The sequence below is a fragment of the Perognathus longimembris genome, chromosome 5, assembly GCF_023159225.1.
Source record: "Perognathus longimembris pacificus isolate PPM17 chromosome 5, ASM2315922v1, whole genome shotgun sequence".
Lineage (NCBI taxonomy): Eukaryota > Metazoa > Chordata > Mammalia > Rodentia > Heteromyidae > Perognathus > Perognathus longimembris.
Window position 1 is genome coordinate 1,310,776 of NC_063165.1, and position 27,699 is coordinate 1,338,474.

The following is a 27,699-nucleotide window of genomic DNA, read 5'->3' on the forward strand; positions in this document are numbered from 1 at the left end:
CGCAGCCCCTGTGCCGAGTGCCTGAAGTTCGAGAAGGGCGCCTTCGAGAAGAACTGCAGCACCGCGTGTGGGGGCGTGAGGCTGCTGCCCGCCCCCGTGAGGGGCAAGCCGTGCAAGGAGCGGGGCTCGGACAACTGCTGGATCTCCTACACCCTGCGGCAGCGCGACGGGAGGGACAGCTACGACGTCTACGTGGAGGATGGCCAGGGTGAGGCGGGGCGGGGGGCGGGAGGGGGGGAGGGAGGGAGGGAGGGAGGGAGGGACAGCTACGACGTCCACGTGGAGGACGGCCAGGGTGAGGCGGGGCGGGGGGGCGGGGGGGAGGGGGGCAGGAGGGAGGGAGGGAGGGAGGGACAGCTACGACGTCTACGTGGAGGACGGCCAGGGTGAGGCTGGGAGGGGGGGAGGGGAGGGAGGGAGGGAGGGAGGGAGGGAGGGACAGCTACGACGTCTACGTGGAGGACGGCCAGGGTGAGGCTGGGCGGGGGGCGGGAGGGGGGAGGGGAGGGAGGGTGAGGGAAGCAGGGAGGGAGGGACAGCCGAGGTGAGGCTGGGCAGGCTGCAGTCTGGTCTGGTGCCGGTGGTGACGAGCCCTCCGATCCCGGGTGGGAAGGCTGCCGGGCGGGGTCTGTGTGTGGCGGTGGCCTGCTGGCCCGGCCATCTGGAGGGCAACCGCTCAGGGCAGGCTGACGGCTGAGCACCGGCCCTGCCCCTCCGGCTCTCCTCTCCTCACCCGGCCCTGCAGGGGGCAGAAGGCAGCACCCGAGAACCCCTGGCAGGCACACCTCACGCGCTGCGCACGGAGCCACAGCGCCCACTGGGGCGTCCCGACCACCCCAGACTGTGCCTGTCCCGGGGGTGCTCCGTCCTGGGGGTGCTCCGACCTGGGGGTGCTCCGTCAGGGCAGCCCGCCCCTGTCCTGGGGGTGCTCCGACCTGGGGGTGCTCCATCAGGGCAGCCCACCCCTGTCCTGGGGGTGCTCAGTCCTGGGGGTGCTCCGTCAGGGCAGCCCGCCCCTGTCCTGGGGGTGCTCAGTCCTGGGTGCTCCGTCAAGGCGGCCCACCACGGTCCTGGGGGTGCTCCGTCCTGGGGGTGCTCCGTCAGGGCAGCCCGCACCCGTCCTGGGAGCGATTGGGGTCTGTTCCATTAGTGAGTATCCAGAAGAGAAGGAACCCGCACAGGCATGTTGATAAAACCCAGCAGGCAGCAAGGGGTCGCCATCCTGCCAGGGCCCGAGGGGTTAGGGCCCCACCCCGCCCCACCGTCGCCTCCCAGGCCGGGTGGGCGTGGTCCTGTCCGCAGCCAGATGGACGGGTTTTCCCCGGGGATGGGATGGCACTGTCCTGTCCGAGGCCAGGAGGACCCCTTTCTGTCGGGGTAGCTGGGGGTTCCTCCAGTCAGGGAGGGTGGACGCTGTCCTGTTGGAGGGCAGGCAGCCCCTGTCCTGTTGGGCTGTTGGGGAGGGAAGGGCTCCTCCAGTGGGGGGCGGGCCAGCCCCTCTCCTGCTGCTGACCAGTGGGCGGGGTGTGGTGGACAGAGCACCAGGAGGGGCAGGGCGTGGCTGGAGGGCCCAGGTCCCCAGAGATGCAGGCAGAGGCTGGGGATAAGGGCGCTCAGGAAGTGGGCTGTGTGCAATGACCAAAGATGTTGGAGACGCAGACTGGGGCACAATGACTGCTGAGGGCGGGGCCTGTCCAGGGTCTTAGACAGGCAGCTCCCAGGAGACAGGCTAGGGGGCCGCTCAGGGGGTCTCGGGAAGCCGGGCTGGCAGCACCCCAGAACTCCTACCAGACTGAGCACCCTGAGCACCCTGTGCCCGCCCCTCCTCAAGAGGGTGCCCAGGCATGCCAGCGGGCTCAGACTCTCCATTGCTGCTCCTGGAGCTCGTGACGCTCTCGGTCCTGGGGCTGCAGGCTCCAGACTGTCCAAGCCACTCTGATGGACAGATGTGGGCTCACATCTGGTTTTGTGCCACGCTGGCTGTGGCCTAACCCCGATGAGGTCCATGGGCCTCCTGGAAAAGGCAAGGAAGGCTGGAGAGGGACCCTGAAAATGCTGGGGGGGTGGGGTGGGGCAACACAGAGGAGCTCCAGGGGCCAAGGGTGTCCCTGTCCGTGCTCAGGGCCTGGGGTGCGGCTCTGCAGCCGGGAGCCCCGCACTGGGGGGGTGGGGGCGGGGGGGCTGCAGCCTTCTCAGCTGCCGGAGCACAGGACTCTGGTTCCTGCTGGCTGTTACTGTTGTACCCACACAAGGCAGAACAAAGGAGTGCCACGAACGGAGAAATGTGACAGTCCCTCGCTAAAGCGAGTGGTCGGGAACAGACGCCAGCTGCACAAACGTCTCTCAACTAGGGAGGGACGCTGAGTGGGGGTTTTTAAGGCAGAAAAGCTTAATGGGCGCCAAGGAGGGTAGGTACCGATGAAGGAGACAATTGGGGCAGCAAGGAACGGGCCTGGGAGGTGTTGTGTTTTTGTGTTTTTTTCCGCCGCCAGTTGGCCCTCACAAAACTGAAGCTGTGAAAGTGGGACGGAGGGAGGCAGTGCCAGCGCCCTTCCCGCTCACTGGGGTGATGTGCTGGGACTCCCTGGGAGTCCACGAAGCGCATCGCAGGTCTGGGGACAGGCTGTGGGGGGGGGTGCTGCGCTGTGAGTCAGGCGTCTCATCCAGGCTCTGCTTGGGACGGCCTGCGGCCTGGCCTCTCCTCTGTGAACAAGGGGCCATGCGTACTGTCGTTTGGAGCCACGTGGCCTGGCCCATTTTTGGTGGGGGCCGGGTTGGGTTCTCTCGTCCACCGTGGTGGTGTGGTGGGTGGTGAACCCCGCGCCCTCCCCATGGGAATGAGGCACTGTGCAGGGTCTGCTGAAGTTTGGGGAAGGTTGACCCCTGGGGATATGTGCTTCCTACTCAGAGTGCGTGGAGGGCCCCAAAATCGCCGCCATCGTAGGGGGCACCGTGGCGGGCATCGTGTTGATCGGTCTCCTCCTGCTGGCCATCTGGAAGGCCCTGACCCACGTGAGTGACCTCCGAGAGTACAGGCGCTTTGAGAAGGAGAAGCTCAAGTCTCAGTGGAACAACGTAAGTGCTGTCCTGGGGGTCCCTGTCCTCCGCAGCCTCCCCTGGCGGGGCAGGGCGATGGCCTGTGCCGTGGCTGTCCGTGGGACCTGCCCCACGTCCGCCAGCCCATCTGAGCCTGCGCCCCGCTGCACGGGCCTCCTCACTGAGGCTTGAGCCCTGGGACAGACCGTTCTGACTCGTTCCCCAGAGCAGCGGCTGTACCCAGCTGGCAGCCTGGGAGTCCGCGAGTCAGCTCCGGAGGCCCGCCGCACTCACCAGCGTGTTCTGTTTCTTTCCAGGATAACCCCCTTTTCAAGAGTGCCACCACAACAGTCATGAACCCTAAGTTTACTGAGAACTAGAGAGCACAAATGAAGATGAGGTTACCAAGACCAGCCTTCCAGGGGCCCCAAGGCCCGCCTCCTCCATCCTGGAACCCACCAAGCCCCGCCTCCTCCATCCTGTGACCCCCCAAGCCCCGCCTCCTAAATCCTGTGACCCCCCAAGCCCCACCTCTTCCATCCTGTGACCCCCTCCAAGCCCCACCTCCTCCATCCTGTGACCCCCCAAGCCCCGCCTCCTAAATCCTGTGACCCCCCCAAGCCCCACCTTCTCCATCCTGTGACCCCCTCCAAGCCCCACCTCCTCCATCCTGTGACCCCTCCAAGCCCCGCCTCCTCTATCCTGGAACCCACCAAGCCCCGCCTCCTCCATCCTGTGACCCACCCCAAGCCCAGCTTCCTCCATCCTGTGACCCCCCAAGCCCCACCTCCTAAATCCTGTGACCCCCCCCCCAAGCCCTGCCTCCTCCATCCTGGAACCCACCAAGCCCCGCCTCCTCCATCCTGTGACTGTCAAGCCCCGCCTCCTCCATCCTGTGACCCCCCCAAGCCCCACCTCCTCCATCCTGTGACCCCCAAGCCACGCCTCTTCCATCCTGGGACCCCCCCTTAGCCCCGCCTCCTCCATTCTAGGACCCCACCAAGCCCCGCCTGCTCCATCCTGTGACCACCCAAGCCCCGCCTCCTCCATTCTGTGACCACCCAAGCCCTGCCTCCTCCATCATAGGACCCCCCAAGCCCCGCCCCCTCCATCCTGGGACTCCCCCAAGCCCCGCCTCCTCCATCCTACTACTGTGGCAGGCCTGCGGACAGTGAACCAGAACCCCCTTGCTTCTTTCTGCCTTCAAAATGATGCTGGGCCTGGTTTTTAGGTAGAGTCCTCCTCGGGCATTCCCCCCTCTGATCCCCGCAGCCTGTCATACAACTGAGAACGGGGCTCCTGAGTCCCGGGAGGCCCCATTCCCGCCTCCCTGTGCAGCCCGGAGGACACGCTCACTAAAGGGTGGCAGCTTTATTTATGTTTAAACTCCAGAGTATAAAACTACATCCCATCACTTGTACTGTGGATGAATCGTGTGTGAGCGTGTGTGTGTGTGTGTGTGTGAAACACACGGGCTGTCCACGGAAGCTGGTCTCTGCCGTGTCGTCTGGGGCAAACCCGGCGGAACTCCAAGCCCCTGCCCCCTGCAGGGCTGACGGCCGAGGGCACAGGCTGTCTGCTCTCTTCTGATAGCCTGTCAAGGAGGAACTCTCCTTCCAACCTCTGCCCCAGACCCACAGCAGCTCGCTAACTAACAGTGAAAATGACAGAAAGGGGCGTCGCGTGATCCCCAGCTGGCTGCATCTGCCGTCACGTAGGAGAGCGGGAGTCCAGCGCGTGAGAGAGCGCCTCGCGTGGTGCTCAGACGACACCCCATCCACACGAGAGGGGCTGCGTGGCGCGGCGGGTCACGCGGGGGGACGCGGCCCCAGCATGGCACGGGGCTCGGAACCAGGCCCGACACGGGGGCCGCACAAGAGAATCCGCAACGGACCACGGCGATTCACGAGGAGACGGCGTGGACGGCCACGGAAGCCTCACGCGGTGTTCCAAGCCACCAGCTGCTCATCCCGCTCTGCCCAGCCAGAAAGGACAGGCAGGAATGCTCGCTAGTTACCCTAGGCCTTGACGGAGAGAAGCGAGCGACAGTGGCTGGCCGGGGCTGTTCACAGTACCCGCGGCCACACAGGCTCCGTGCTGAGGTCCTCACGGGCGGGTGGCACAGGCGTCCTGAGGTCCTCACAGGCGGGTGGCACAGGCTCCGTCCTGAAGTCCTCACGGGCGGGTGGCACAGACTCCGTCCTGAGGTCCTGACAGGCGGGTGGCACAGGCTCCGTCCTGAGGTCCTCACGGGCGGGTGGCACAGGCGTCCTGAGGTCCTCACAGGCGGGTGGCACAGGCGTCCTGAGGTCCTCACAGGCGGGTGGCACAGGCGTCCTGAGGTCCTCACAGGTGGGTGGCACAGGCGTCCTGAGGTCCTCATGGGTGGGTGGCACAGGCGTCCTGAGGTCCTCACGGGCGGGTGGCACAGGCGTCCTGAGGTCCCCACGGGCGGGTGGCACAGGCGTCCTGAGGTCCTGATGGGCGGGTGGCACAGGCTCCGTCCTGAGGTCCCCACAGGCGGGTGGCACAGGCGTCCTGAGGTCCTGATGGGCGGGTGGCACAGGCGTCCTGAGGTCCTCACAGGCGGGTGGCACAGGCGTCCTGAGGTCCTGACGGGCGGGTGGCACAGGTGTCCTGAGGTCCTCACAGGGGGGTGGCACTGGCGTCCACACGAGGTCCTGACCTGCGCCCTCAGTGTCACAGCTCTTTTGTGGCAAGTGATCAGATCCGGGCAGCCAGCGTCTCGTACGCTGTCTCCTGTCACCTCTCACCCCTCCCCTCTGGCTGTGCGACTCACTGCTGGGTGATGCTCTCTCTGCAGCTGCCGTTCTGCCGGCCTCCTCCGGGTGATCTGCAGGGCTGCTCCAGTCCCACCCTTGTCCTGCGTCTTGCCTTGCTCCCTACCGTTCCTTCTCTTCCTCTCTTTCATTATCAGCTCTGCAGAGGTGGACAAGACCCCCCCTAGAGCAAGTTGATTTTTTTTTTTTTGCCAGTCCTAGGGCTTGAACTCATAGCCGGGGCTCTGTCCCTGAGCCTCTTCTGTGCTCAGGGCTAGCGCTCTACCCCTTGAGCCACAGCACCACTTCCGGCTTTTTCTGTTTATGTGGGGTACTGAGGAGTCGAACCCAGGGCTGCATGCGTGCTAAGCAAGCCCTCTACCGCTGAGCCCCAGCCCCCGTCCCCGCCCGGCAAGTTTGTGTTGGGACCTACTGTTGCAGCGCCAGATGGGGGACGCACGGGAAGGTGTCCGTGCCGTGGGGGGCAAGCCCCTCGTGCAAGTGAAGGGTTGAGTGTGCACCAGTCCCGGTGAGCCCTTATGCAAATGGACCGTCTCGTCACCCATCATAGGTCATGCTGGGGGACCAGGGGACGTGCCCCCCACTGGTCTGCATGGGAATGGACTCGCGGTCACGGAGCGTTTGTTGGGACCTGTCATGCCAAGAAGTCCTGGGCCAGCAAGCTGCCGCCTGGCGCGGTGCCTTCCCCGCGGAGGCCCTCAGTGTGCCTGGGAGGAAGTCAAGGCAGCTGGCACAGGAGGGAGGGCAGCCAGGCTGGTGCCAGACTCGGTCCTGTGTGCACAAGGCAGCCTGGGACAGGGAAGGGCCAATCGGGGAGCTCAATCTCCCCAGCCTCCGAGCAGAACCTTCAGACGGGTCCTAGCAGCCGAGCCGTAGCTTGAGGATGCTCAGCTAGCTCTAAGCGCGCCCGCCCCCTGCCCCAGCGCCTGGCGGAGTCCGTTCCACTGCTGCCGCCTCTGGCCGTGCTCACCCCGCAGGCTGCGGACACCCTGCTCCTTCTGTCCAGAGGGAGGCAGTGCTTCCTCAGGGCTGGGCAGCCCTGGCGCTTGTCAGATCCCACTCAGATCTGCGCTGACCGCAGCCTGTCACCCCCCCCCCCCCCCACCGCCAGCCTCAGTGCCTTCCTGCCAACAGCCTCCTATCTGCAGGCCTCTGCCCACCCTCTTCCCAAGACTCAGGCCTCTCCCCAAGCGGGGTCCCCACCACCCAGCACCCCTGAGCAGAGCACATCCTACGTACAACCATCGAAGATTAACTGCTAACCATGGCACAGACGAATACGGGTGAGCTCTGTCTGTTTCTGTCTCTGACACACACACACACACACACACACACACACACACCCTGCTCTCCTTCCTCTGAGGTCACCCTTGGGTGGCACCCACAGTCCTTCCGGTACACCAAGGGCTGTACAGACGCCGCAGGTGGACCCTGGCCCTTTCTTAGCAAACATGTACAGACTCCCACGGTGTCGCCTAGCCTCGGCCCCACGGCTCCGGCTCAGCACCTAGGTTCTGCCAAACCACAGCTGTGGAAACCCGGGGTGCCTCCTCCAGACACGAGCGAGATGCCAGTGTTCTCGTTTGCCTTGTCATTTTAAAGTCGGCCTTTCATTCCTAAGGTCAAAGTTTTGCACCAAGGACGTAAGCCAATTTAGCTATTGAGTTTATTTGAGCTAACAGTGTGTCACTGTTATCTGGTTATTATTTTTTGGTGCTGGCTACTGAATCCAGGGCCTCCCGCACGCCCTGCACTTCCTGTGCCGTACCCCTGGCCTTGTCTTGCCCATTTGCAAGCACGCCTCCCTGAGCCTGCTGCGTGTCCTGGGAGAGGGCTGGAACCCGACATCACCCTGCCCCTGCTGACCCTTCCAAGCCAGCGTGGAAACCCAGTTCTCACGGTGACATCCTGTGGCCACGGGCTGATGTCAGAAGTCATCTCACGGGGCTGGGAAGGTGGCCTAGGGGTAGCGTGCTTGCTTAGCATGCATGGAGCCCTGGGTTCGAATCCTCAGCACCACATAAACAGAAAAGCTGGAAATGGCGCTGTGGCTCAAGTGGCAGAGTGCTAGCCTTGAGCAAAAAGAAGCCAGGGACAGCGCTCAGGCCCTGAGTCCAAGCCAAAGACTAGCCAAAAAATAAAAAATAAAAAGTCATCTCAAGCACCATGCCTAGTTGAGCTAGTCCCCTCACTGGCGGAGACACGAGGAGGAGAGCATGTCTGGATTCCCCTCCAGCTCTGCTTCTTCCAGCAGCTGCACGGCCTTGAACAGCAAGGCTTTCCCAAGTGCAGGGTTCACCGAAGGCCTCGTCCCCGAGCAGCCCCCAGAGGCTGCTAGCCAGGCCCTGTGGCCTCCCTGAGCCTGAGAGCCCCGCTCCGGCCCACGCGGCAACCCGGCCCCTGGAGTCAACGGCCGTGCGGGCGGGCGGGCGGGCGGGCTGCGGGCTGCTCGGGCCGCGTTCCCACATCCCAGGGCTGGCCCCGAGCAGAGCCTCCGTCGCCCGGCCTTGCCTCTCCCACCCCACCCCTGCTGACCCCTGCCTACCCAAGGACTCCCACGGACCCCCCTCTTTGCCAGGTGGCCTCCGGGTGTCCAAAGCCCTGGGGCCCTCCCCCCGCCAGCGCCCTCTGCCCTGCCAGGGCGTCCTGTGCTGCGGCCAGGCAGGAGTGGCCTCGAGTCATTCTTTAACCCGCCAGGAACGTGCCCAGTAACGCTGGGCGCAAACCACCCGCAGGTGGCTCTGAGGTGCCCTGGGGGAGGGGTCCTGGGATCCCAGAACGCCCGGGTGTGGCCTGCCGTGCGGCTGCCTCGCCCCCCCCCCCCAGCTGGCACCCCGGTGGCAGTCGGCCGCATGTTTGAACTGTCTTCTTTTTGGAAAAGCACAGGCTTTGGGGACCACCCTGCATGCCACGGCCTCTCCAAACGTCTTCACGGCGTGGGCTTTCTGCGTCGTGCACCGTGTGGTCACGCTGAGGGGCTCGGTGCTCTGTAACAACTGCGAATGTGTCTGTACACTCCAGATAGCATTCGGTTGCATCATGCACCTCTCCCTCTTTTACAGTTCCGGGCCGATGCAAACAAGAGCTCAGGCTGTCTTATTTGTTGTTGTTGTGTTTTAAACTGAATTATTCATTTGTTTTTGTTATGCCAAGTCGCGAAACCACCGCCAAGAAGGCCACCGAGACTCAGACATTCCGAAATGCAATAGCAAGGCAAGACTTCATTCAAGCGGGGCCTCAGCTCAGGGCCTGGTCCTCCCCACCGACACAGCGGAGGTTAGGAGGCAGCCCCCAGCTGCGAATACACAGGGCTTATAAAAGGCAAAAACCACAAAGTTACAGCCATCAGGTGTTCAAGCAAGACAAAAAACAAAGTTACAGCCATCAGGTGTTCAAGCAAGACAAAAAACAAAGTTACAGCAATCAGGTGTTCAAGCAAACAAGATTAGGACACGGGTACAATTCTGATTGGCTCAGGGCTCGAGGCATTCTGGGGGCGGGTAGAGTTCTTGACCGGCTGGGCCCTAATAAGCTTGTCCTGGGTTTGCTCACAGTTTAAACAGACAACAAAACGGGGGTTGCCTGAAAATGGGATTTACTCTTCATTTGATTGACTGGCACTGAGACGTGAACTCCTCCAGGGCTTCTCTGCTCAAAGTTGGGGTTTGACCCTTGGAGCCCCAGCTCCACGTCTGGCTTTTTGCTAGTTAACTGAGGATAAAATTATCTCAGCTGGACAGTGCTCGGGCCCCGAGTTCAAGCCCCAGGACTGGCAAAACATCTCAGCTGGGTGCTGGTGGCTCATGCCTATAATCCTACCTACTCAGGAGGCTGAGATCTGCAAATCATGGTTCAAAGCCAACCCGGGCAGGAAAATCCATGAGAGACTCCAATTAGCCACCAGAAAACTGGAAGTGTGGCACTGTGGCCCAAAGTGGTAGAGCGCTAGCCTCATGTGATGGAGCTCAGGGGCGGCGCCCTGGCCCTGAGTTCCAGCCCCATACTGACAAAAAAGATAATAAAAGATCAGATTTGCCTACTCGGGCTGGTTTTGAACCCCCATCCTCAGCTCCCAGCCTCCGGAGTAGATAGGATTACAGGAAGGAGCCACCAGCCCCTGGCTCAAAGGGACGTAATGACTCTGGAGCCAGAGGGAAGGTGAAGGCTGCTTGTTCAAACACTCAGACCCCTTGGGGTCCTTGTATGGCGTGTGGAGTGCAGACTGCCCCGAGCCCTGTACCATGCGGGGGAGACCGCAGCGAACCACGGCACCTGGTTAGCCCTGTAACCATGGGGAGGAGACCGCAGCGAACCACGGCACCTGGTTAGCCCTGTACCATGCGGGGGAGACCGCAGCGAACCACGGCACCTGGTTAGCCCTGTAACCATGCGGGGAGGAGACCGCAGCGAACCACGGTACCTGGTTAGCCCTGTACCATGCGGGGAGGAGACCGCAGCGAACCACGGCACCTGGTTAGCCCTGTACCATGCGGGGAGGAGACCGCAGCGAACCACGGCACCTGGTTAGCCCTGTAACCATGCGGGGAGGAGACCGCAGCGAACCACGGCACCTGGTTAGCCCTGTGACCATGGGGAGGAGACCGCAGCGAACCACAGCACCTGGTTAGCCCTGTAACCATGCGGGGGAGACCGCAGCGAACCACGGCACCTGGTTAGCTTGGGGCTGCTCTGCGAGGCGAGGACGGGCTGAGCGCCCGCTCTGACCTCGCGTGCCTGACCGTGAGCCCTGGCGCTAGCGGTGGGGCCCAGGCCCCGGGAGTGGTGTCCGAATGGCGCCCTGTGGCCCAGCACACACCTCCTCACCCACGAGACAGCTCCAGCGTGGTGAGTGCCTCGGGCACTGCCGTGGCTCTGTGTCCCGACAGGTCGCAGCCTCCCCTGCGTCTGGCGGGGCACCGTGGCGAATGCAGCCTCACCATCTCAAGCCTCGCTCCTTCACAGGAGACGTGCCCACTTCTGCTGGACTCTGACTCTGCCGTCCTGCCGGGCCAGCCGGCAGGGAAACAGGAATCCTGACTGAGGGGCGGCGGGGATAAGGAAAAGGAAAAATAAGGCAAGAGAAAAAAGACAAGAGACAAAGATGGGGTACGGGAGGTCTGCAGCCGTAAGGTTGAACCTCAAGACTACAGCCTCGTTTATTATTAACATCCAGCTTATATGCAGTTTGGGAACCAGGGGATGGAATAGGGTTACCAAAGTTTAATAAGAAAGCTTTTAAGACCGTAAATAACAGGAGGCAATGAGACAAGACAAGGCTGAATGGTAAACATAAGCCAGGCGCCTATGGACACAGTAAAACATCTTGGTAAGTGCTGGCTGTCAATTAAGCCAAATCTTACCGCCTTCCTTGTGATAACAGCACAACCAGAGGTCAGGATGAGGTTAGCTGCTAGCTCGGCTCCCGACATGCCGTAGGTCCTTGCCAACGATGCAGGAGCACGCCAGGGCCAACAGTGCCCCCCTAACCAGAAAGTCAAGCTTTCCACGCAGCCCGGGGGAAGGGGGGGAGGTCGCTTCAGTCATCACCGCCCTCGCAAGGGCGGGAAGCACGGAGGCTTTCCACTCCACACTGCTGAACCTCAACATGCTAGGGGGAGGGAGCACAAGACGCCCATTGCCCTTCCCACCATCCCGCCATCTGGCCCCGGCCCCTGCGTTTAGACAGGCCCAGAGCAGGTGCAGGACACGACAGAATACCAGGGCCCAGAAGACCAGAAGGGCAAAGATGGCAGACATTTTTGCCCCTGGCTGGGGTGCCTAGATGCTCCCCAGTTCTTGGGTACAGCGGTGTCTAGGTGGTCAATTCTTGGGTACAATGTCCTATGTGTAAGACCTGGCCCCAGAAGAGCAGGAAGCTAGAAAAAAGTGAATTGTCAAGGGGGGAGGCGGGCAGTGAGGACCGTAAGGACCCAGTGGAGTGGCAGGAAACGGAGATCCCCCCCCCCCATAGCCCGTCCCCAAATGCAGCTGGCACGGATGACTGGGGTTGCAACCCTGTAGTGGGCAAAGCCTGCGGTGTCGCCGCTCAGTGGCGGACGATACCTCCCCGTGCTGAAGCTCCACTGCCAGACTCTGCCGCCATCTCTGAAGAATTCCATGACCAAGTCCAGGAAAACCAGAGGTGATCGTGAAGAACTGTATCCAGAAGAGAACCATCTGTCCATCTTGTGTACTGCCAGTCTTTTTTTTTTTCTTAGAATTATTTTATTTTCCCCAAGTACTCTTAAACTTTATCTTCACCAACTAACAGGCCGGGCTCGTGGAGAACAGTTCTTTCTCAGGCTGTACCCCTTTTTAGGAGACAGAATTGATCAAATAACATGGTTTCCTTCTCCCTTCTCCGGGAGTGGCTCCCTCGGTGTCACCATGGCCCTGAAGCCAGGGATTCTTGTAGCCTATGCTCTCTGATTGGTTTTCCTGTTATCATTAGGTGTCTCCCAATGTAGCATGTCATATTTGGACTGGTTGTGAATTCCTAAGCAGGTCCCTTCTGCGAATCTCCTCGGAATCACAGGAAGGTGGTGGAACCTAGGAGGGGCTGCGGTGCTCTGGGCCGAGCAACATGCCACAGGCGCTGAGACACCCGTTTCTCTGTCTGCTGGACCTTGACCTCGTCTAGGAGGCTGGTCCTAATTGACTCTTTCAATTAAGGCTGGAAGCTGCTGGCCCGGCCTCCTTCTGGGCAGTGAGGTCCCTAAGCAGGATTCAGGGCCATTCTCTTAATCCTCCGCCCAGGGAGGAAAAGGGCCTCCCAGGTTTTAGTATGGGATCCTGCCTTCAAGCCTCGCTGCCTACAAACACGGGCACCTCCGCAGGTGGGCACCCCACCCTGCACGCACCCCCAGCGGGCCCCAGGTGATGGACACCCTGCCCTGCACCCCATCCCTGCAGGCACCCCAGGGGGGCCTGCCCACCACGGGGGCCCAGGGGATGGACACCCTGCCCTGCACCCCAGCCAGCACCCCACCCCTGCACGCATCCCCAGCGGGCCCTGCCCACCACGGGGGGGGGCCAGGTGATGGACACCCCGCCCTGCTCCCCATCCCTGGCACGCCCCAGGTGACGGACACCCCGCCCGGCACCCCACCCCTGCACGCACCCCCCCCCCGCGGGCCCTGCCCACCACGGGGGGCCCAGGCGGCCGACCCAGCACACAATGGACACCGGCTCCCGCGCGGCTGGGGGAGGGGCCCGGACCCGCCCCGTCGGCCTGGGCCCGCCGGTCGTGCGGACGGCGCGGGAGGCTGAGCTCGGGGGACGGAGGTCCGAAGCCAGCCGCGCGCACCTGATCCCCAGTTACCCCCACGCAGTGCGCGAGCTGCGGCCCAGGCGGTGGAGGCCGAGTTCACGGCCCGGAGCCGGCCACGCGCGAACACGACCGGCCTCGGGCCCGCGGAACGCACGGGGGCGGCGCGCGTGCGCAGACCCGGCCGGGACGCGGGTGGGGGAGAGCACGAGCCCTCCGCCGCGCAGGCGCCGTGAGCGGCAGCCAGGCCCGGAGGCGGCCGAGGGCGGGGCGGGGCTCGCGCCTGCGCAGTCGCCCGGCCCCGCCCCCGTGCGCGTCGGGCGCCGCGGCTCCTCCCGGCTGGCGGGCGGCGGCGGCGGGCTGGGCTCGCGTCTCCGCCGCCGACGGGGTCCAGTCATGGCGCCCGGCGGGACGCGCGGCCCGACGCCCCGCTGGGGGCTGCTGCTCGGGGGCGCCTCGCTGCTCCTGCTGCTCCTTCTGGAGGCCGCCGCGCAGGACCCCGCGGGAGCCGGTGAGGCGGGCGGGCCGGGGCGGGCTCGGGCGCCCGGGGCGCGGTCACGCGGGCGGGGGGGGGGGCGGCCCGGGCGGCCTCTACCCGCGCCGGCGGGGCCCGGGAGGCCGGGGCGAGGCCGCCCCTCGGGGTTCGACCCGGTGCCCAGCGTCCCTTCGACGCCCGCGGAGTCGGTTTCCACGCCCTGCCGCCCGGGTGGGCGTCCCGCGTTCGCGGGGCCCCGTGGTGACCCGCCGAGGTGTTCCCAGAAGCGCGCGGGTCCGCCCACCCCCCCGGGCCCGGCGAAGGGGGTCGGGGGCGGGCGGGCCGAGCCGGGCAGCAGCACTTCCGGTGGGGGCTCCCGGGCGGGCGGAGCCCCCTACCTCCCCCCCGCCCCCCGGCTGGGCTCCCCGTTGGGCCTGTGGCCAGTGCCCCCCGTGTTCGCGTGGAGCGCTCACGCCTGTCGTTAGTAGAACCGCAGACAGCCCAAGGCCTGCTTCGCAGCCTTCCCGGTGAAGGTTAGGCCGGGCCCAGCCCGACGGACGGACCAGTGGTTTCCTCCACTCCGCAGCTTCCCCCCAACTCCAGCTGACCCAGCTCCTTGCGTGTCTGTCACTGGGGCACCCGCAGCCTAGCCTGCTGTCTTGCGTTGTGTAACTTGGGGGGCTGACTAGGACTGTGCAGGAGGAGTCTGGGGCTTTAACTGGGTTCTGGTGCACTGTGACTTTTCACCCAACAGTGGTGTGCCCCTGAGATACGGTGGCTCGAGGGTGTGTTTGCTGGAGTTGGTGGCAGCGGTTCCTGTTTTGGGCTTCTGAAGGGCAGCTAGGATGTCATGCACAAGAGTTCCCTCTTTGTGCCCTCTCTGAGTGGTGACTGTGGGTGGGTGGTCTCCTTAGGGAGGGGGCATTAGTGTCATTCCTGTGGCTGTTTTCTGCCCAGCGCCCTTGGGAATCTATTCTTCCCCCGAAGACGGGTGCTGTTTACAGCACTGCTGTCCTCCACATGTAGCTGGAGGTCTAAGTACTGATGTTTAAAACATTTAGTCCTTACGAGGAAGACTACACGATCCAGACTAATCCAACACACACCCCTGTTGGAAGCAGACATTGTGAGCCACAATCTGTTAAAAAGTTGTAGGGTGAAATCCCTGACATTTGGGCTCCTCCTCAGTGGTGTGTGGACTCAGACTTGGACCGGAAGCCTCATCTGGTGAAAGGCAAGTCCCCCACAGGAACCCTAAGGAGCACAGTGTGGCCAGTCCTTACAGCGCAATGTGGGTTAGAGACCGACCTGCGCTTTTCGGGCCTTCTCCCCAAGAAATGGCCCTGCACGCACACCTGTGGTGCAGGGCAGCCTCTCCTTACTTCCGATGGAGGTGGTAAGGTGACCAGAGCTTCTCTGTGAGCCTCTGCCCTCCTCTGAAACAGACAGCAGAGGTGCCGTCCAGCAGTCTCCTCACCAGCACCTGGCTGAGTACTCCCAGGTGGAGTGCTCAGAAATTCTCGGGCACATGCCTGGGGCTTGCTGGGTGACCTTCACACCTCCTCACCCATGGCAGTTTGTCCTTTCTTATTTAATCAATTACTGACCCAACTGAAACTTGGAAAGCACTCAGAAGTGAGACATGGCCTAGGGTACCCTGACAGGAGAGCTTTTGTTTTGTTCTTCCGCCTAATTTCTAAAGGAGGTGAGTCTGGAAGTTCTTTAAAAGTCAACAAATACATCAGGTGCCCTGTGGCTAAGATATAGAAAATGGTGGTTTGAGACCACTCTGGGCAGCAAAGTTTGCTAGATTTCATTTCTAAAATAATCAGCAAAGCCAGGTGCCAGTGGCTAACAGTTGTAATCCTAGCTCTTCAGGAGGCTGAGATCTGAGGATCTTGCCTAGAGCAGGAAAGTCTGTGGGACTCTTATCTCCAATAAACTACTCAGAAAAAGCTGGAGGTTGTGCTGTGGCTCAAGTGGTAGCGTGCTAGCCTTGAGCAAAAGAAGCTCAAGAGCTGCGCCCAGGCCCAGAGTTCAAGATCCAGGACCAGCAAAAAATAAATAAAATAAGCAGCAAAAAGCAGGGCTGAAAATGTGATTCAAGTAGTAGAAGGCCAGATTAGCAAGTTCTAGGCCCTGAGTTCAAACCTCAGTACCACCAAAAAAACAAACTAAACAAAATTAACAAACAGAATCTAAGGTGAAACCTCTAAGTCATAAGACTTGTAAGTCAGGACATTTATATTCAGTTCCACACTGATGAAATACAACTACATTCTTTTCTATCTACAGCACATAATTTTCTCCCATCTTGTGATGAGGTCAGAGGTCCATTGTGTGGCTCTGAGAAATGGCTTTCTGGGGAGCAGTGGCCAAAGGGCAGTGCGTTTCCTTCTTGCTACACAGGACGGTGTTTTCTGTGAGCACCACATGGAACTGAACAAACCTTCCCAAACCTGGAATTCTTTTAAAGCTGACTGCCCCAACACTAATGTTTCCTGGTACTGAAGACACGCCTTGTTCTTGGCCTGTAGAAGAGGAGGAGGAGCAGGGCTGGGCAGTCCGCCCGATTCTTTGTCCTGGCCTCTTGTTGACTCACACTGGCCAGTAATCAGGAGGCCCAGGGGCAAAAGAATTTGGGGTGTGTATCTCCAAGCTTATTTCTTTCAGTTCACACATGCAGTTATGAAAACAAAGATCCTGTACCTCATCCTCACTGGGCCACCGTCAGGACTGAGGAGAAAGAGGAGCCTCCTTTTTGTAGATAACTTCTGTAAAAGGACCGAAAGTGGGCACGCTAAGCACACTGTGTACCTCCCTCCCAAGGAGAGGAGCAGGGTGTCAGCCTCAGTATTCCGGGGAGGTTCGGGGAGCAGGATCCCAGCCGGGGAGCTGAGCGGTACCTTGAGTCCCAGAGGCCTTTTGTTGGCCAGATGCTTAGACCACACCTTCCATCTGTTACTGTAAAGGAGCTGGTGTGATCATTTTTTTTTAACTGACAAACTGTAATTGCTTGTTATTTTAGCCAAACTTAGGCGCAAGTTGCTGAGGAAGCCTTGTACTCCAAATTCTTCAGAAATGACTCCTCCCAAGATTTCGGACTTCCTTCTGCACAAGTGCCACTTAATTACCAAATTGTGCACATGGAAGATTGATAGGGTCCTTGACGGCTAGGGTTAGCATACAGCCTATACACAGACCTTACCAAACCCCTGGTGTTCAGGACCACAAAGTGCCTGGGTTGTCTCCAACCCTGGAACAGCTCCTCTGTTGTCTGTTGGAGGATCTCAATTTGGTATTGTTCTGTCTGGGTCAAGTCCTAAACCGAGTTTGTAGCAGCTCCTGAGAGCTCCCGAGCGCACAGGCTAAGGTGTTACTCAGCTCTGCCCAGGGTAGGGACAGTGCAGGAAGCCACGTCATGCATTTTGTCCCCACATTCCTTCCTAGTGTGTGACTCAGGAGACACACGCACTCTCTGGTACTGTACTGTGCCTGAGAGTAACCAGAGCCCAAGGTTTTGTTGTTCCAACAAGGAAACAAAACTTAGGGGTGCCTTTGGGTGCGTTAGTCCTGTGTGACCCCTCAGGCACCTGTCCCGGTGCAGAACCCCATTGTGGAGCAGTGGTCCGGCACCCGTCCCTTGCTCCGTGTCACCCAGCTCACCGTCCTCATGCTGGGTGGGTGAGCTCCCTTGGCACACAGTGTGTGTAGGGGTTCTCCCCACGCCCAGGTCTTCAGACTCATCCATTTGCTTTTGTCTTCATGGCTGAATAGTGTTTGGTGGTGTTTGGATGTTCACCAGCATTGTTCAGCATTGCTGTGACTTTGTCTCCCAGGAGAGCGTGCTGTTTGGGTTAATGATGGTGAAGTCACCTGGCACACCTGTTTTCAGGGAGAGCTGTTGAGTCTGGAATCTTCCTTTCTACGGGACAGCCAAGAAGTGGCGCTGTGGCTCAAAGTGGTAGAGTGTTAGCCTTGGGCTGAAGAGCTCAGGGACGGTGCCCCAGCCCAGAGTTCAAGCCCCAAGACCCACCAAGAAAAAAGAATATGGAGGAGAGCCGTAGGCTGGCTCTTCCTGAGGCCTGCAGGTAGCCGTCACCTGCCCGGATGTCGAAGCAGGCTGGCACCAGAAGTCAGAGGGCCCCAGCCCTGGCGCTGGGCGCCCCCGCTGGCTCTGGCACCTCTTTGATCCCATGCCCTTGGTGACGCCCTTGTCTCCCCTGCAGGTTGCTCTCAGAGTACTAACAGATCGTGTGAGGAGTGCCTGAAGAACGTCTCAGTAAGTAGTGCGGTAGAGAGCGTGCCTGGAGGCAGACCTGCCCCTTTGGCATCTTCACTTCATAAACACAGGCTGCCCCTGCCATCACCCCTGCTTTGGGCGGGACCCTCCCTAGAGCTAGCTGAGAAGCATCTGGTGTCCTGGACTTGCCCATGACCAGGCCTGTGCAAACTGGAGAGGTCTGTTGGGTCCATGACACCGTGTGACACCATGTGACAGAAGGACTAATGTGTGGTGGCACTTGGGGGACCTGCCACCTCTACACGGCAGTGCTATGGGGTCGGCTCCTGTTGGAGAAGCCAGGCCTCTGGCCGTGGTTGTGCTGTGGTACCTGTGATTTTTCATAGCTGCCAGGAGGCGTCCCTCAGCTCCTCCCATGGCGGTCAGCAAGGCACTGCAGCCATCTGGGACACTGGGTATGACTGAAGAGCAGCGAGGCCCTTTCCTCACTGGGGAGAGGAGTGAGCGGCAGCCAGAGGGGGAGGGTCCCCGCGTCATCTGCTCCGTTCTCTTTCAGTGTCTGTGGTGCAGTAGTACAAAGGCATGCCTGGACTACCCTGTGAGGAAGATCTTGCCGCCCGCTTCCCTTTGCAAGTTGAGTTCTGCACGATGGGGCGTTTGCTGGGGTAAGTTGTTTTCATTTACCTCGTGCAAAATCCGTGCTTTTTTGAAAGTTGTAGTTAGATGGTCAGGTGGCGTAGCATGCTGCTGTAGCTCCTGGCACTTAGCAAGAGGTCAGAAAGTGGTGATTGGCTAGAGCCCAGGCAAGTAGCCAGGCTCCACTAACCCTTCCAGCCTTTTCTGTGTATGTGGTGCTGAGGAATCAGACCCAGGGATTCATGCATGCAAGGCAAGCGCTCTGCCACTAGGCCACAGCCCCAGCCCCTCTACCTTGCCTTAGTTTGTGTGTGTGTTGCTCCCCGGAGCTCACTCTTTTGCAGATCCCTCTGTGGCTTATTCCTTCCTTAGCTATGTCCATTCTACTTCATTTCTATCTCAGAAGCCTGGTAGCATCTCTCTGAAAGGATCCCTGCTGTTGAGGCCCCAGAGAGCCCAGAGGTTTGGGGTGGTGATTGTGGGAGCACGTACCTGTGCACGTGTGCACGCCCAATTCTGCCCATCACGGGTGCTTCACACAAGGAAGCCCGTGGCCTCCATCTCCACTGTCTGCTCCCTGGAGCCTTTCCTTCCCTGTTTGCCGAGACGGCTCTGGGACTGGGAAACTGGTCGTGGAGCACTGACTCCTTTTGTTTTTGCAATTTTACACTTTTTAGACTGGGTCATAGGAAGATAGAACATATGATTAAAACCTCAAAGGCATCCGAGCAGATGTAACATCTACTTCTGATTTTAAAACGTTTGCTAAGCTAAAAAAGTCTGCTAGCCAAGTGCCATTAGCTCACACCTATAATCCTAGCTACTCAGGAAGCTGAGATCTAGAGGATAGTAGTTCAAAGTCAGCCCAGCCAGGAAATTTCACTAGACTCCATCTCCAAAGTAACTAGCAAAGAGTAGCACTGGCCTAGCAAGCATACAAAGTCTTGAGTTCAAACCCCAGTACTATTTTAAAAAAAAACAAAAACAAAAACAAAAAAAACAGACAAAAGACTGAAACACAAAAACTGCTAAATGAGTAGCTCACAAGAAGAGTATGTCAGAATCCACCAGGCTGGGGACAGGCCTCCCCCATCTGGCTCACACCTATAATCCTAGCTACTAAAGAGGCGGAGATCTGTGGATTGTGGTTCAAAGCCAGCCTGGGCAAAAGTCCATGAAACTCATTAAGTTAACCAGCCCAAATTGGAAGTGGAGCTGTGGCCCAAGTAAGTGGTAGAGCTCCAGCCTGAGCAAGAAAAACCTAAGTTCAAGCCCTACTACCGCCACCCACCCACCCCCCAAAGGGGGAAAATTCCAGTCGTATGTCATTGGTTCTTGAATGAATTCAGTTTTAACTAGGTAATTGGAACAGGTGCACAAGTAGTATAGGGAATTCCTTAGTTAGCTCTGGTTTGAACTAGCTGGTGTGATGTAAAGGGCTTTAGAGAAAGAAGAATGATCAAACTGATCATGGCTTGTATTTGTCTCTGTAGCTTGGCTCTTCCAGGAAATCTTGCCACTGAGTGGTGCTGACCAGTGGCCATTTTCGGGCCCAGAATACCCATAACTCAGAGGTGTGAAGGTGGCCCACAGTGCCTGTGGCCAGGGCTGCTTCTCTGGATTCTTGCTCGTGGGCCTCTTTTGGGCTTGGTGCCCCTCATGCCTGAACAGACTTTTCTTTCTCTGGGGAATAGGTGTGATTTTGTTGACTGGCCAGGACACTTACCTCCATTTGTTTGAGAGCCACTAAAGGCACAGTGTCTTAGTCTCAGTAGACGGTTTTGTCTTCATTTTCTTCTTTTTGGTTTCTTTTGCCTTTCCTCACCAAGTATCTTTTTATTTTTATTTATTTATTTATTTATTTATTTTGGCCAGTCCTGGGCCTTGGACTCACTGCCCCTTGGACTCACTGGGCCTTGGAGCACTGTCCCTGGCTTCCTTTTGCTCAAGGCTAGCACTCTGCCACTTGAGCCACAGCGCCACTTCTGGCCGTTTTCTGTATATGTGGTGCTGGGGAATCGAACCCAGGGCCTCATGTATACGAGGCAAGCACTCTTGCCACTAGGCTATATCCCCAGCCCCTACCAAGTATCTTTTTAATCTCAAGTAAAAAATGTCACCCTAGCTGCTAGCCTTTAGCAAAAGGAAGACGAAAGCTCAGAGACAGTGCACAGGCCCTGAGTTGAATCCCTAGGACTGGCACACGCAAAAGGCCAGCCTGTCCCTTCAGTTCACTGTTACGAATCCAGAAGTATTTGAAGTCAAACAGTGGCTTAAGGAAGCCAGTGACACCGTGGGTCTGCGCTGGTGGAGGCAGGCCCCTGGGGCCCGTGCTCCGGGATTGCTGGCAGGGGCGAGAGTGGTGCTCGTGGAGGGGTGTGGACCTGACGTGGTGCTGACTGCACACTTTGGGCTTCCAGTGAACTTTGAGGCGCTGATTATCGCCATGTCGGTGCTGGGAGGCTCCATCCTTCTTAGCATTGTTGTCTGTTGCTGGTGCTGCTGCCGCACGAAGAAAAGCCGGAAGCCAGATAAGAACGATGAACGGGCCATGAGGGAGCAAGAGGAGAGGAGGGTCCGGCAGGAGGAGAGGTGAGCTCTCTGTGATTCCTCTGGCCGGGTTCAGATCCGGAGGATGGGGGAGGTGATGCCAGGTCCTGGGAGTGAAGGCCTGGCATGGTGTCTGCGGGTTTTCTAGGCTGTGCTTAGAGAGAGAAAGTGTCAGGAGCCTTGCAAGGGGCCATGGTAGTCATCATGCCAGACTGCACCTGTGACCTCCTTTGAATGAAGGAGGCTGGAGGCTGGCAGTGCCACTTGTGGGGGGGGGGTGCGTCAGACTGCCCTTACAGCTGCCCAGGTGGCCAAGGCTTCTGATAGTCTGCCCATTCCCTCAGGAGGAGCACTGAGGTGGGGGAAGGTGCTCGGAGCTCAGTCTCGCTGGTGCCGTTACAGAGTCAGGCCAAGGCCATGCTTCTCTGGTGTGTGCCGGGACTGGGGAGGAGCCATGTCATCCCTTCCCCCCCCGCATGGGGACATGGGGACACATGCGGACACATCGCTCATGCTATCCCCTGAAATTAGGTGCTGCTAAATAGAGAGTAACAATTGCTTTTCCTAACCATCAGAACCTGCCATAGGCGTTCACTGTCCAGTGCGTCTTCCTTATGTGAAAAGACCTTTTTAAAGATTATGGTGTCAGGCATTCGACTTGTTAACATTCTGAGATAGGAATGTTACTTTGTAGTCTGGGCTGGCCTTGATCTCCTCATCCCCCTGCCTCAGCCTCCTGAGTGCTGGAGTTGCAGGTATGCACCGCCAAGCCTAAGCAAACGGATGAAAAGAAGAGAATGGTTGAGTCAGATGCTCATGCCTGTAATCCGAGCTCCTCAGGAGGCTAAGATCTGATGGTCGTGGTTCCAGGCCATCCCAGGCATTAAAGTCTGTGAGACTCTTTTCTCCAATAAACTACAAAAAACTTGGAAAAGGAGCTATGGCTCAAGTTGGCAGAGTGCTGGCCTTGAGCAAAAGCACCTCAGGGACAGTGTCCAGGCCCTGAGTTCAAGTCTCAGGACCGGCACGCGTGCATGCACATGCAAGCACAGACACAAGAATGAAGAATTAGCCTCAGGAGACTCACTTTGCTGACACTTTGTGGGTCCCGGGGTGGTGACCCCATGGTCAAGCACATCCCCACTTCACTTTTGGGAAGATGGAGGAAAGCCACCAAAGGAACCATAGCCGAAACGTGAGGAGCCCTTCTCTGAGGTGATCTTGTGTGTTGCGGCTTGATGTTACGTGATATTTCTTTATATTTTATAGGAGAGCAGAGATGAAGTTGAGACATGATGAAATCAGAAAAAAATACGGTAAGAAGCGGTTGTTTCTCTTTGATTGGTTGGGAGGATTGGCCGTGATGGGTGGCTGTGTCCTGGGGCCAGGAGCGGGCACACCCTCAGGGCCCTGGCCTCCCCACGAGAAGCCAGCTCCTGGATCTGACCAGCAGACTCCGGGGCGGCGGAGGACGTCCGCCCATGCAGTGACAGCTCAGCACATTCCTATTCAATAAGTAATGTCCCAGTTCCACCATAGGGTGAGGAATGGGCTAGTTAACCCATAGACATGATTAAACCAAATATTGTTCCCTCAGCTTCCACTTTTACAGGCTCAGATGGGCCCGGGGCTCTCTTAGGGAGTTCTGGGAAAATAAAAGCACATTCCAAGAGGTACATGAGGAGAAATCAAGAAGCACTGAGATAAGCAGTTTTGGTAACACCTCACATACCAGGAATGACTGAGCTCAGTACGTAGGAGATTCCTCCTGTTTCTTGACTGGATTCCTGTAGAAGGCCAGACATTCAGAGTCCTGCGTCTTTACTTACACCTGGGGTAAACAACCACACAACCGGGGTTTTCCCCTGGTCCACTCACATTCCAAGCGCCCAGTCAGCTCTGTAGCCAGTCACAGTCCCCAGGGCTCCCGGGTCCCACAGCCAGCCTCACGAGGCTTTGTCTCAGCAGACTTCTTATTCATGGGAAGTATGGAGATTTCTGGAAGGGCTGTCCCTATCTGCCATCCTGTTTGCCTTAAAGTAGGGTACGCTGTAGCCTCATCTCTGTGAGTGTCTTGTCTCTGTGTAGCCTTTCACCCTTGTGTGTCTCTGCCTTCTCCATGCTTTATCTTTTTTTTTTTTTTTTTGGCCAGTCCTGGGCCTTGGACTCAGGGCCTGAGCACTGTCCCTGGCTTCTTCCTGCTCAAGGCTAGCACTCTGCCACCTGAGCCACAGCGCCGCTTCTGGCCGTTTTCTGCATATGTGGTGCTGGGGAATCAAACCTAGGGCCTCGTGTATCCGAGGCAGGCACTCTTGCCACTAGGCTATATCCCCAGCCCTCTGTGCTTTATCTTGTTTGGTTTGGTTTGGAGTGGTTTCTTCAGGGGGTGAACTTGAAGGGATGCAGTGTGACCATACGTGCATGGGCAAACCTTTTGTTCTGTTGGAATGAACTGGATGCCCATGTGTAAAATAACTGATGCTCCCCGAGGCTCATGATAGTAACAAAACATTAAGCTCCACATCTGCTCCCACTTTGATTCTGAGCTTACTTTAAAGCCCATGAAGTTTGCTAGTTTTCTGCAGTAGACTTTGGGATTGCCTAGTGATGCTAGAAGCTGACCTCTCACCTGTCTTCCCATGAGGTGACAGGCCTGAGGGTGTCTACAGGTGGGAGCTACTGTACTGGCCTTAATATCAGCTCTAGGGGTGGAATCCGACTAGGGGAGTTTGGAAATTCTTCCCACAGGTGCCTGTCTTAGACTTGGGTTTGTGTGCAGTGCTGTTTTCGTGGTATGCCAGTATCTCGTTCACCAAGGGCATGATTATGTCACTGTGTGTATGAGCTTTTCCTGCTGAGAAAGAAAGTACCTCAGGTAAACTGTTGGAAGGAGGGGCAGTTGCTTCTGGCCCACAGTTGCATTGCAGAGGTTTCAGCCACACTGGCCTTGGCCGATGGCAGGCCGTCGTGGTGGAAGCGCACCTGTGCCTGCTTCCTACACCCAAGCCCCATCTCTAGTTTCCACCCCCTCCCCGTCAGGCATCAGTATAAGCCCTTAGTGGATTAATCCGCCGGCGACATCAGAGCCCTCGGGATCCAGTTACCAAGTCTCCCTCTGAATATTGCAATGGGGACCAAACCTTCCACGCAGGATTTGTGGAGGACACGATATGCAGACCGTGGCACTGATGGTCTTGGTCATCTGTGAGAAGTTGCAGCACCAGCAGAATGGGGCTGTGCTCACGGGCTGGCCCAGTTGCCTATGGTGTGGAGGCCTCGGTCTCTGGGCTGGTGATCTATCTATGTGGTCATGCCATACTGGGTTGCATGGGCTGGGCTAGACTCCAGCCTGAGTGATATCTTCCAGCCAGTGCCTGTCCCTTGCTGGCCCTTAGCTGTTGGTGTCTCCAAGGCTGCTAGATGGTCTGCCTTGTCGATGGTCCTACCTGAACTTGCTTCTTTCTTGGCTGGCCCACCATCTCCACCTCTCCCCCGTGCCGGGTGCCTTGTCCTTGCCCTGCCCATTCCCGAGGATGCCAGGGTTCTTGGGGTGTGTAGCTACTTGGTTTCCAGTAAGCTACTGCCATGGTGTCGCCCTGCCTTGTGGTCAGGACACTTTTTGTTGCCAGTCCTGGGACTGTCACTGTGCTTCTTTTTCTCGAGGCTAGCACGCCACCACTTGAACCACAGTGCCACTTCCAGCTTTGTTTATATGGTACTGAGGAACTGAACCCAGAGCGTCATGCGTGGTAGTCGAGTACCCTACTGCTAAGCTGCATTCCCAGCCCCAGCCCCAGGAGGGCACTCCTATGGCCTGCAGCCCTACCCAGCCCTCCATGGGAAGCAGCCCGTTTTCCATGAAGTTGAAGCTTTTTGACATTGACCCACGTTAATGTGAATCAACGATGAGATGAATGGATATACTTGGCCACGGTGCAGAGTACCCCCAGTGCAAGGTGGAGTCCCTCAGATTTTGTGCTGACCTCCGGCCTGGGCAGGGCTGTGGAGCAAAGTCCTCTGCCTCACTTGACCCGGCTGTGTGGCTGAGCGGGCCCTGTATTTACACTGGTGAGGGGGCGGGGTTGGTGATCCGAGAGAGAGTGAGTGTCCAGTGTGAAGAACTCCCAATCTTGGGTGCGTATACAAATTGAGTTTCATGGTTCCATTGGCATTGTATCAGGTATATTGCAACACTTGAGTTGATTTGGTGGTCTTCACTCTTTATAGTTCAACAGCAAATCTAAAGATGTTCATTGTTGGGATGGTTTTGCTTTGTTTGCTGTGTACTTTGTAGCCAGCCATTGTGGAAAAAAATACTTGCTTTAACTTTAATTTCTCTTTATCAGTAACTGTGTCTCTTAGGCCATTTTGGAATCCTTTCTGGTAAATTTTGAAATGTTTGTGTTCTTTCTTCCTTTCGTTCTTTTGAGACAGTCTTGCTCTGTCTCTAGGCTGGCCTTAAACTCATGGCCCTTCTGCTGCCTCCCGAGGGTAGGGATTATCCACCAGCAACACTCTTTCTGACTGATGTCAGCTTTAAAGCCAGCTGTATTTTACTTTAAGGTCAAGCTTAGATAGTACCCAACACGTTTAGAAGTCATTTTTCTCACAAGCTCAGTAAATCGTACTATAAAATTAGCCATCTTGTATTTGGTGAATGTGGTTTCCAGTTGAGTAAGTGAAGTTGTCATTTTTTTCAGGTCTGTTTAAAGAACAAAACCCATATGCGAAGTTTTAAAGCCACCGCCACACACTTCCTTGGGACCAGGCAGCCCCAAAGCTTCTGGGGAGAGCCTGCCCCCCAGCCCAGCCTGCAGGTGGACACCTCCAGCTGGGACAGTGGAGGCAGCCTTGAAGGACAATCTTCTCCTTCTCTGCAAGCTGTGACCTTCCCTCCCCTTCCCTCCCCTTCCCTCCTCTCCCCTCCTCTCCCTGCTGTGGCTGTAGCTTCAGACGTGAAACGCACTGAGTTTCTCTAGAGGAAATGTATTTGTTCTCCACTCAGTGTGGCTCAGGCGCGTGGGCCGCACTCCTCACACCTTGCCTGGCTCACAGCCTCAGGACCCCGCCCCCCACCCCCGCGGAGCACGGAGGCCGTCTGTCTGTCCTTTGGTCTTGGGGAAGACTGATGTGTGTGCCCGCCCATTTCTTCTCTTTCTGGTGGTCTTTGTGAGAGCATAGCGTCCCAGGACACAGTACTTCCTAGCCCATCTGTATCGGTAGCTTTGGAGATAATCAAAATCATTTTGCTCCCCTCGCAAAGTTTCACCCAGAAACTTAGATGTGAAATTTCAGGCCCTGTAAGGTGGTGATGAGACACTTTCCCGGTGGACACCCAGTTCTCAGTGTGGCTTGAAGTCTCTCTGAGGGTGGAGTGGCCGGCCACCCCTGTGTCTGCCTTGCTTCCTGTCAGGTGCATTCACGGGTGTGTGGTCCCGCGTCCTCCACAGGTCCTGGAACAGGACTCAGACTTCTCCTCCTCTGTCAGGCTGTGGAGGGGCTCATCACGAGGGGCCTGGGGGTGGCATGTCCCCTCTAGGGAGAGTGAAGGGCTTGTCGACGGCCAGGGGTGTTGGAGGCAGGTGCATGGTTGTCCAGCCCAGGCATTGTGCTCACGTTGTTCCCTGGCTACCCACCACTTCCGGCTGGGTTCCAGCCCCCCTCCCTGTCCCATGCCGTTGGCCTCTGCAAGTTGATCAGTGGGATTCCAGGTCGCTCCCAGAGCCCTCCACGGCGCACGTGGTTTTACACTCAAGACCTGTGACTTGGGTAACTGTCGTGCGCTTGCTGACGGGGAGAGCGAGGGCCACCCGGAAGTTCCTGGACACTCCACAGACATTCAGAAACAGCCTCACTTGCCAGATTGAATTAAGGAAACCTTTAGAAGGGCGGCGGGCACACTGTGGCGGCGTGCGGGGAGGCTGTCTGCTTCATCCTGTGCTACCTGTGCCTTGGTGTCACCAACGTCTGTGACTTCTTACCTCGCCCGCGTGCCTGGGGGTGGCTGCCGGCCGCCAGGCCTCCCCGCACCCCCCCCCCCCCATAGCTACCAGAGATTCTTACAGACTGGGGAAATAACCTTTAATATGTTACTTTCCTGACTTCTCGGGCATTTGATAACAATTTAAAATATCATACACATTCCAGAATATTTTATACTTTCAGAATTTGACTTTTTACAGCTTGTTGATAAACTTTGAGATAGACCTTAGCAAACTTCTATTGGCGCTGTCGTTGGTGTGAAGTCACACGATGTGTCATTTAGGTTGCTGAGTGGAAGGTAGAGGTGTTTATCTCCCACCTTGTGGAAACGCAGCAGGCAGCTGCAGGCCCTCTGCCTTCCTCCAGACCATCCCAGCAGTCACTGCGCCGGAAGGTGCCTTGCTTTTTAACCACTTTCCAATAAAAACATGTAATACTGCTCTGTGCTCCAGTGTGCTCCATCTCTGTGGTACAGGGGCCTGGGGGGGAACCAGGTGGTGCACCGCTGGGTCGCCACCATGACACGTGAGCTCTGAACACTCACAGACTGCCTGTGGCCTGCCCCTCAGTGTTGCTTACTCGGGGCTAGATGCACCTGGAGAGGGCAGTGGCCAGAGCCACCCCAGTGTGACGGGTGGCTGTTGACGGGCCCTCTACCTGCGCCCCTGTCCCTTGCTCAATCAGGAGTGCTGAGAAAGCAAGCGAATCC

At 58.1% G+C, this 27,699-nt stretch overlaps 2 protein-coding genes and 1 long non-coding RNA gene across 5 annotated transcripts in view; 2 read left to right on the forward strand and 1 right to left on the reverse strand.

The window, feature by feature from the left end:
- Positions 1-3,487, forward strand: part of Itgb2 (integrin subunit beta 2) — a 28,619-nt gene extending 25,132 nt beyond the window's left edge. The window contains exons 14-17 of one of the 2 annotated variants that reach the window (XM_048346095.1): positions 6-197; positions 534-544; positions 2,909-3,075; positions 3,354-3,487. In XM_048346095.1, coding sequence (XP_048202052.1) covers positions 6-197; positions 534-544; positions 2,909-3,075; positions 3,354-3,416 — 433 coding nt within the window. In that variant the 3' untranslated portion in view covers positions 3,417-3,487. Of the gene's footprint in view, positions 1-5; positions 209-533; positions 545-2,908; positions 3,076-3,353 lie in introns of both variants that reach the window. The other variant, XM_048346094.1, reaches the window with a different exon arrangement.
- On the forward strand, positions 291-27,429 carry LOC125351391 (PTTG1 interacting protein). Of its 2 annotated transcripts, XM_048346098.1 has the most exons (7): positions 291-295; positions 13,499-13,615; positions 17,809-17,861; positions 18,379-18,487; positions 20,879-21,050; positions 22,278-22,324; positions 25,709-27,429. In XM_048346098.1, the coding sequence occupies exons 2-7, from the start codon at positions 13,501-13,503 to the stop codon at positions 25,744-25,746; spliced, it is 534 nt and encodes a 177-aa protein (XP_048202055.1). In that variant the 5' UTR covers positions 291-295; positions 13,499-13,500; the 3' UTR covers positions 25,747-27,429. The 2 variants fall into 2 exon arrangements, with proteins under 2 accessions (XP_048202055.1, XP_048202053.1); XM_048346096.1 differs by lacking the exon at positions 291-295 and having other exon boundaries at positions 13,444-13,615.
- Positions 3,610-4,010, reverse strand: LOC125351392. Its single transcript, XR_007210942.1, has 3 exons — positions 3,937-4,010; positions 3,750-3,905; positions 3,610-3,683 (listed from the first exon to the last, which is right to left on the reverse strand). It is a non-coding gene; the product is annotated as an uncharacterized LOC125351392 (long non-coding RNA).
- Positions 27,430-27,699: the final 270 nt, after the last annotated feature.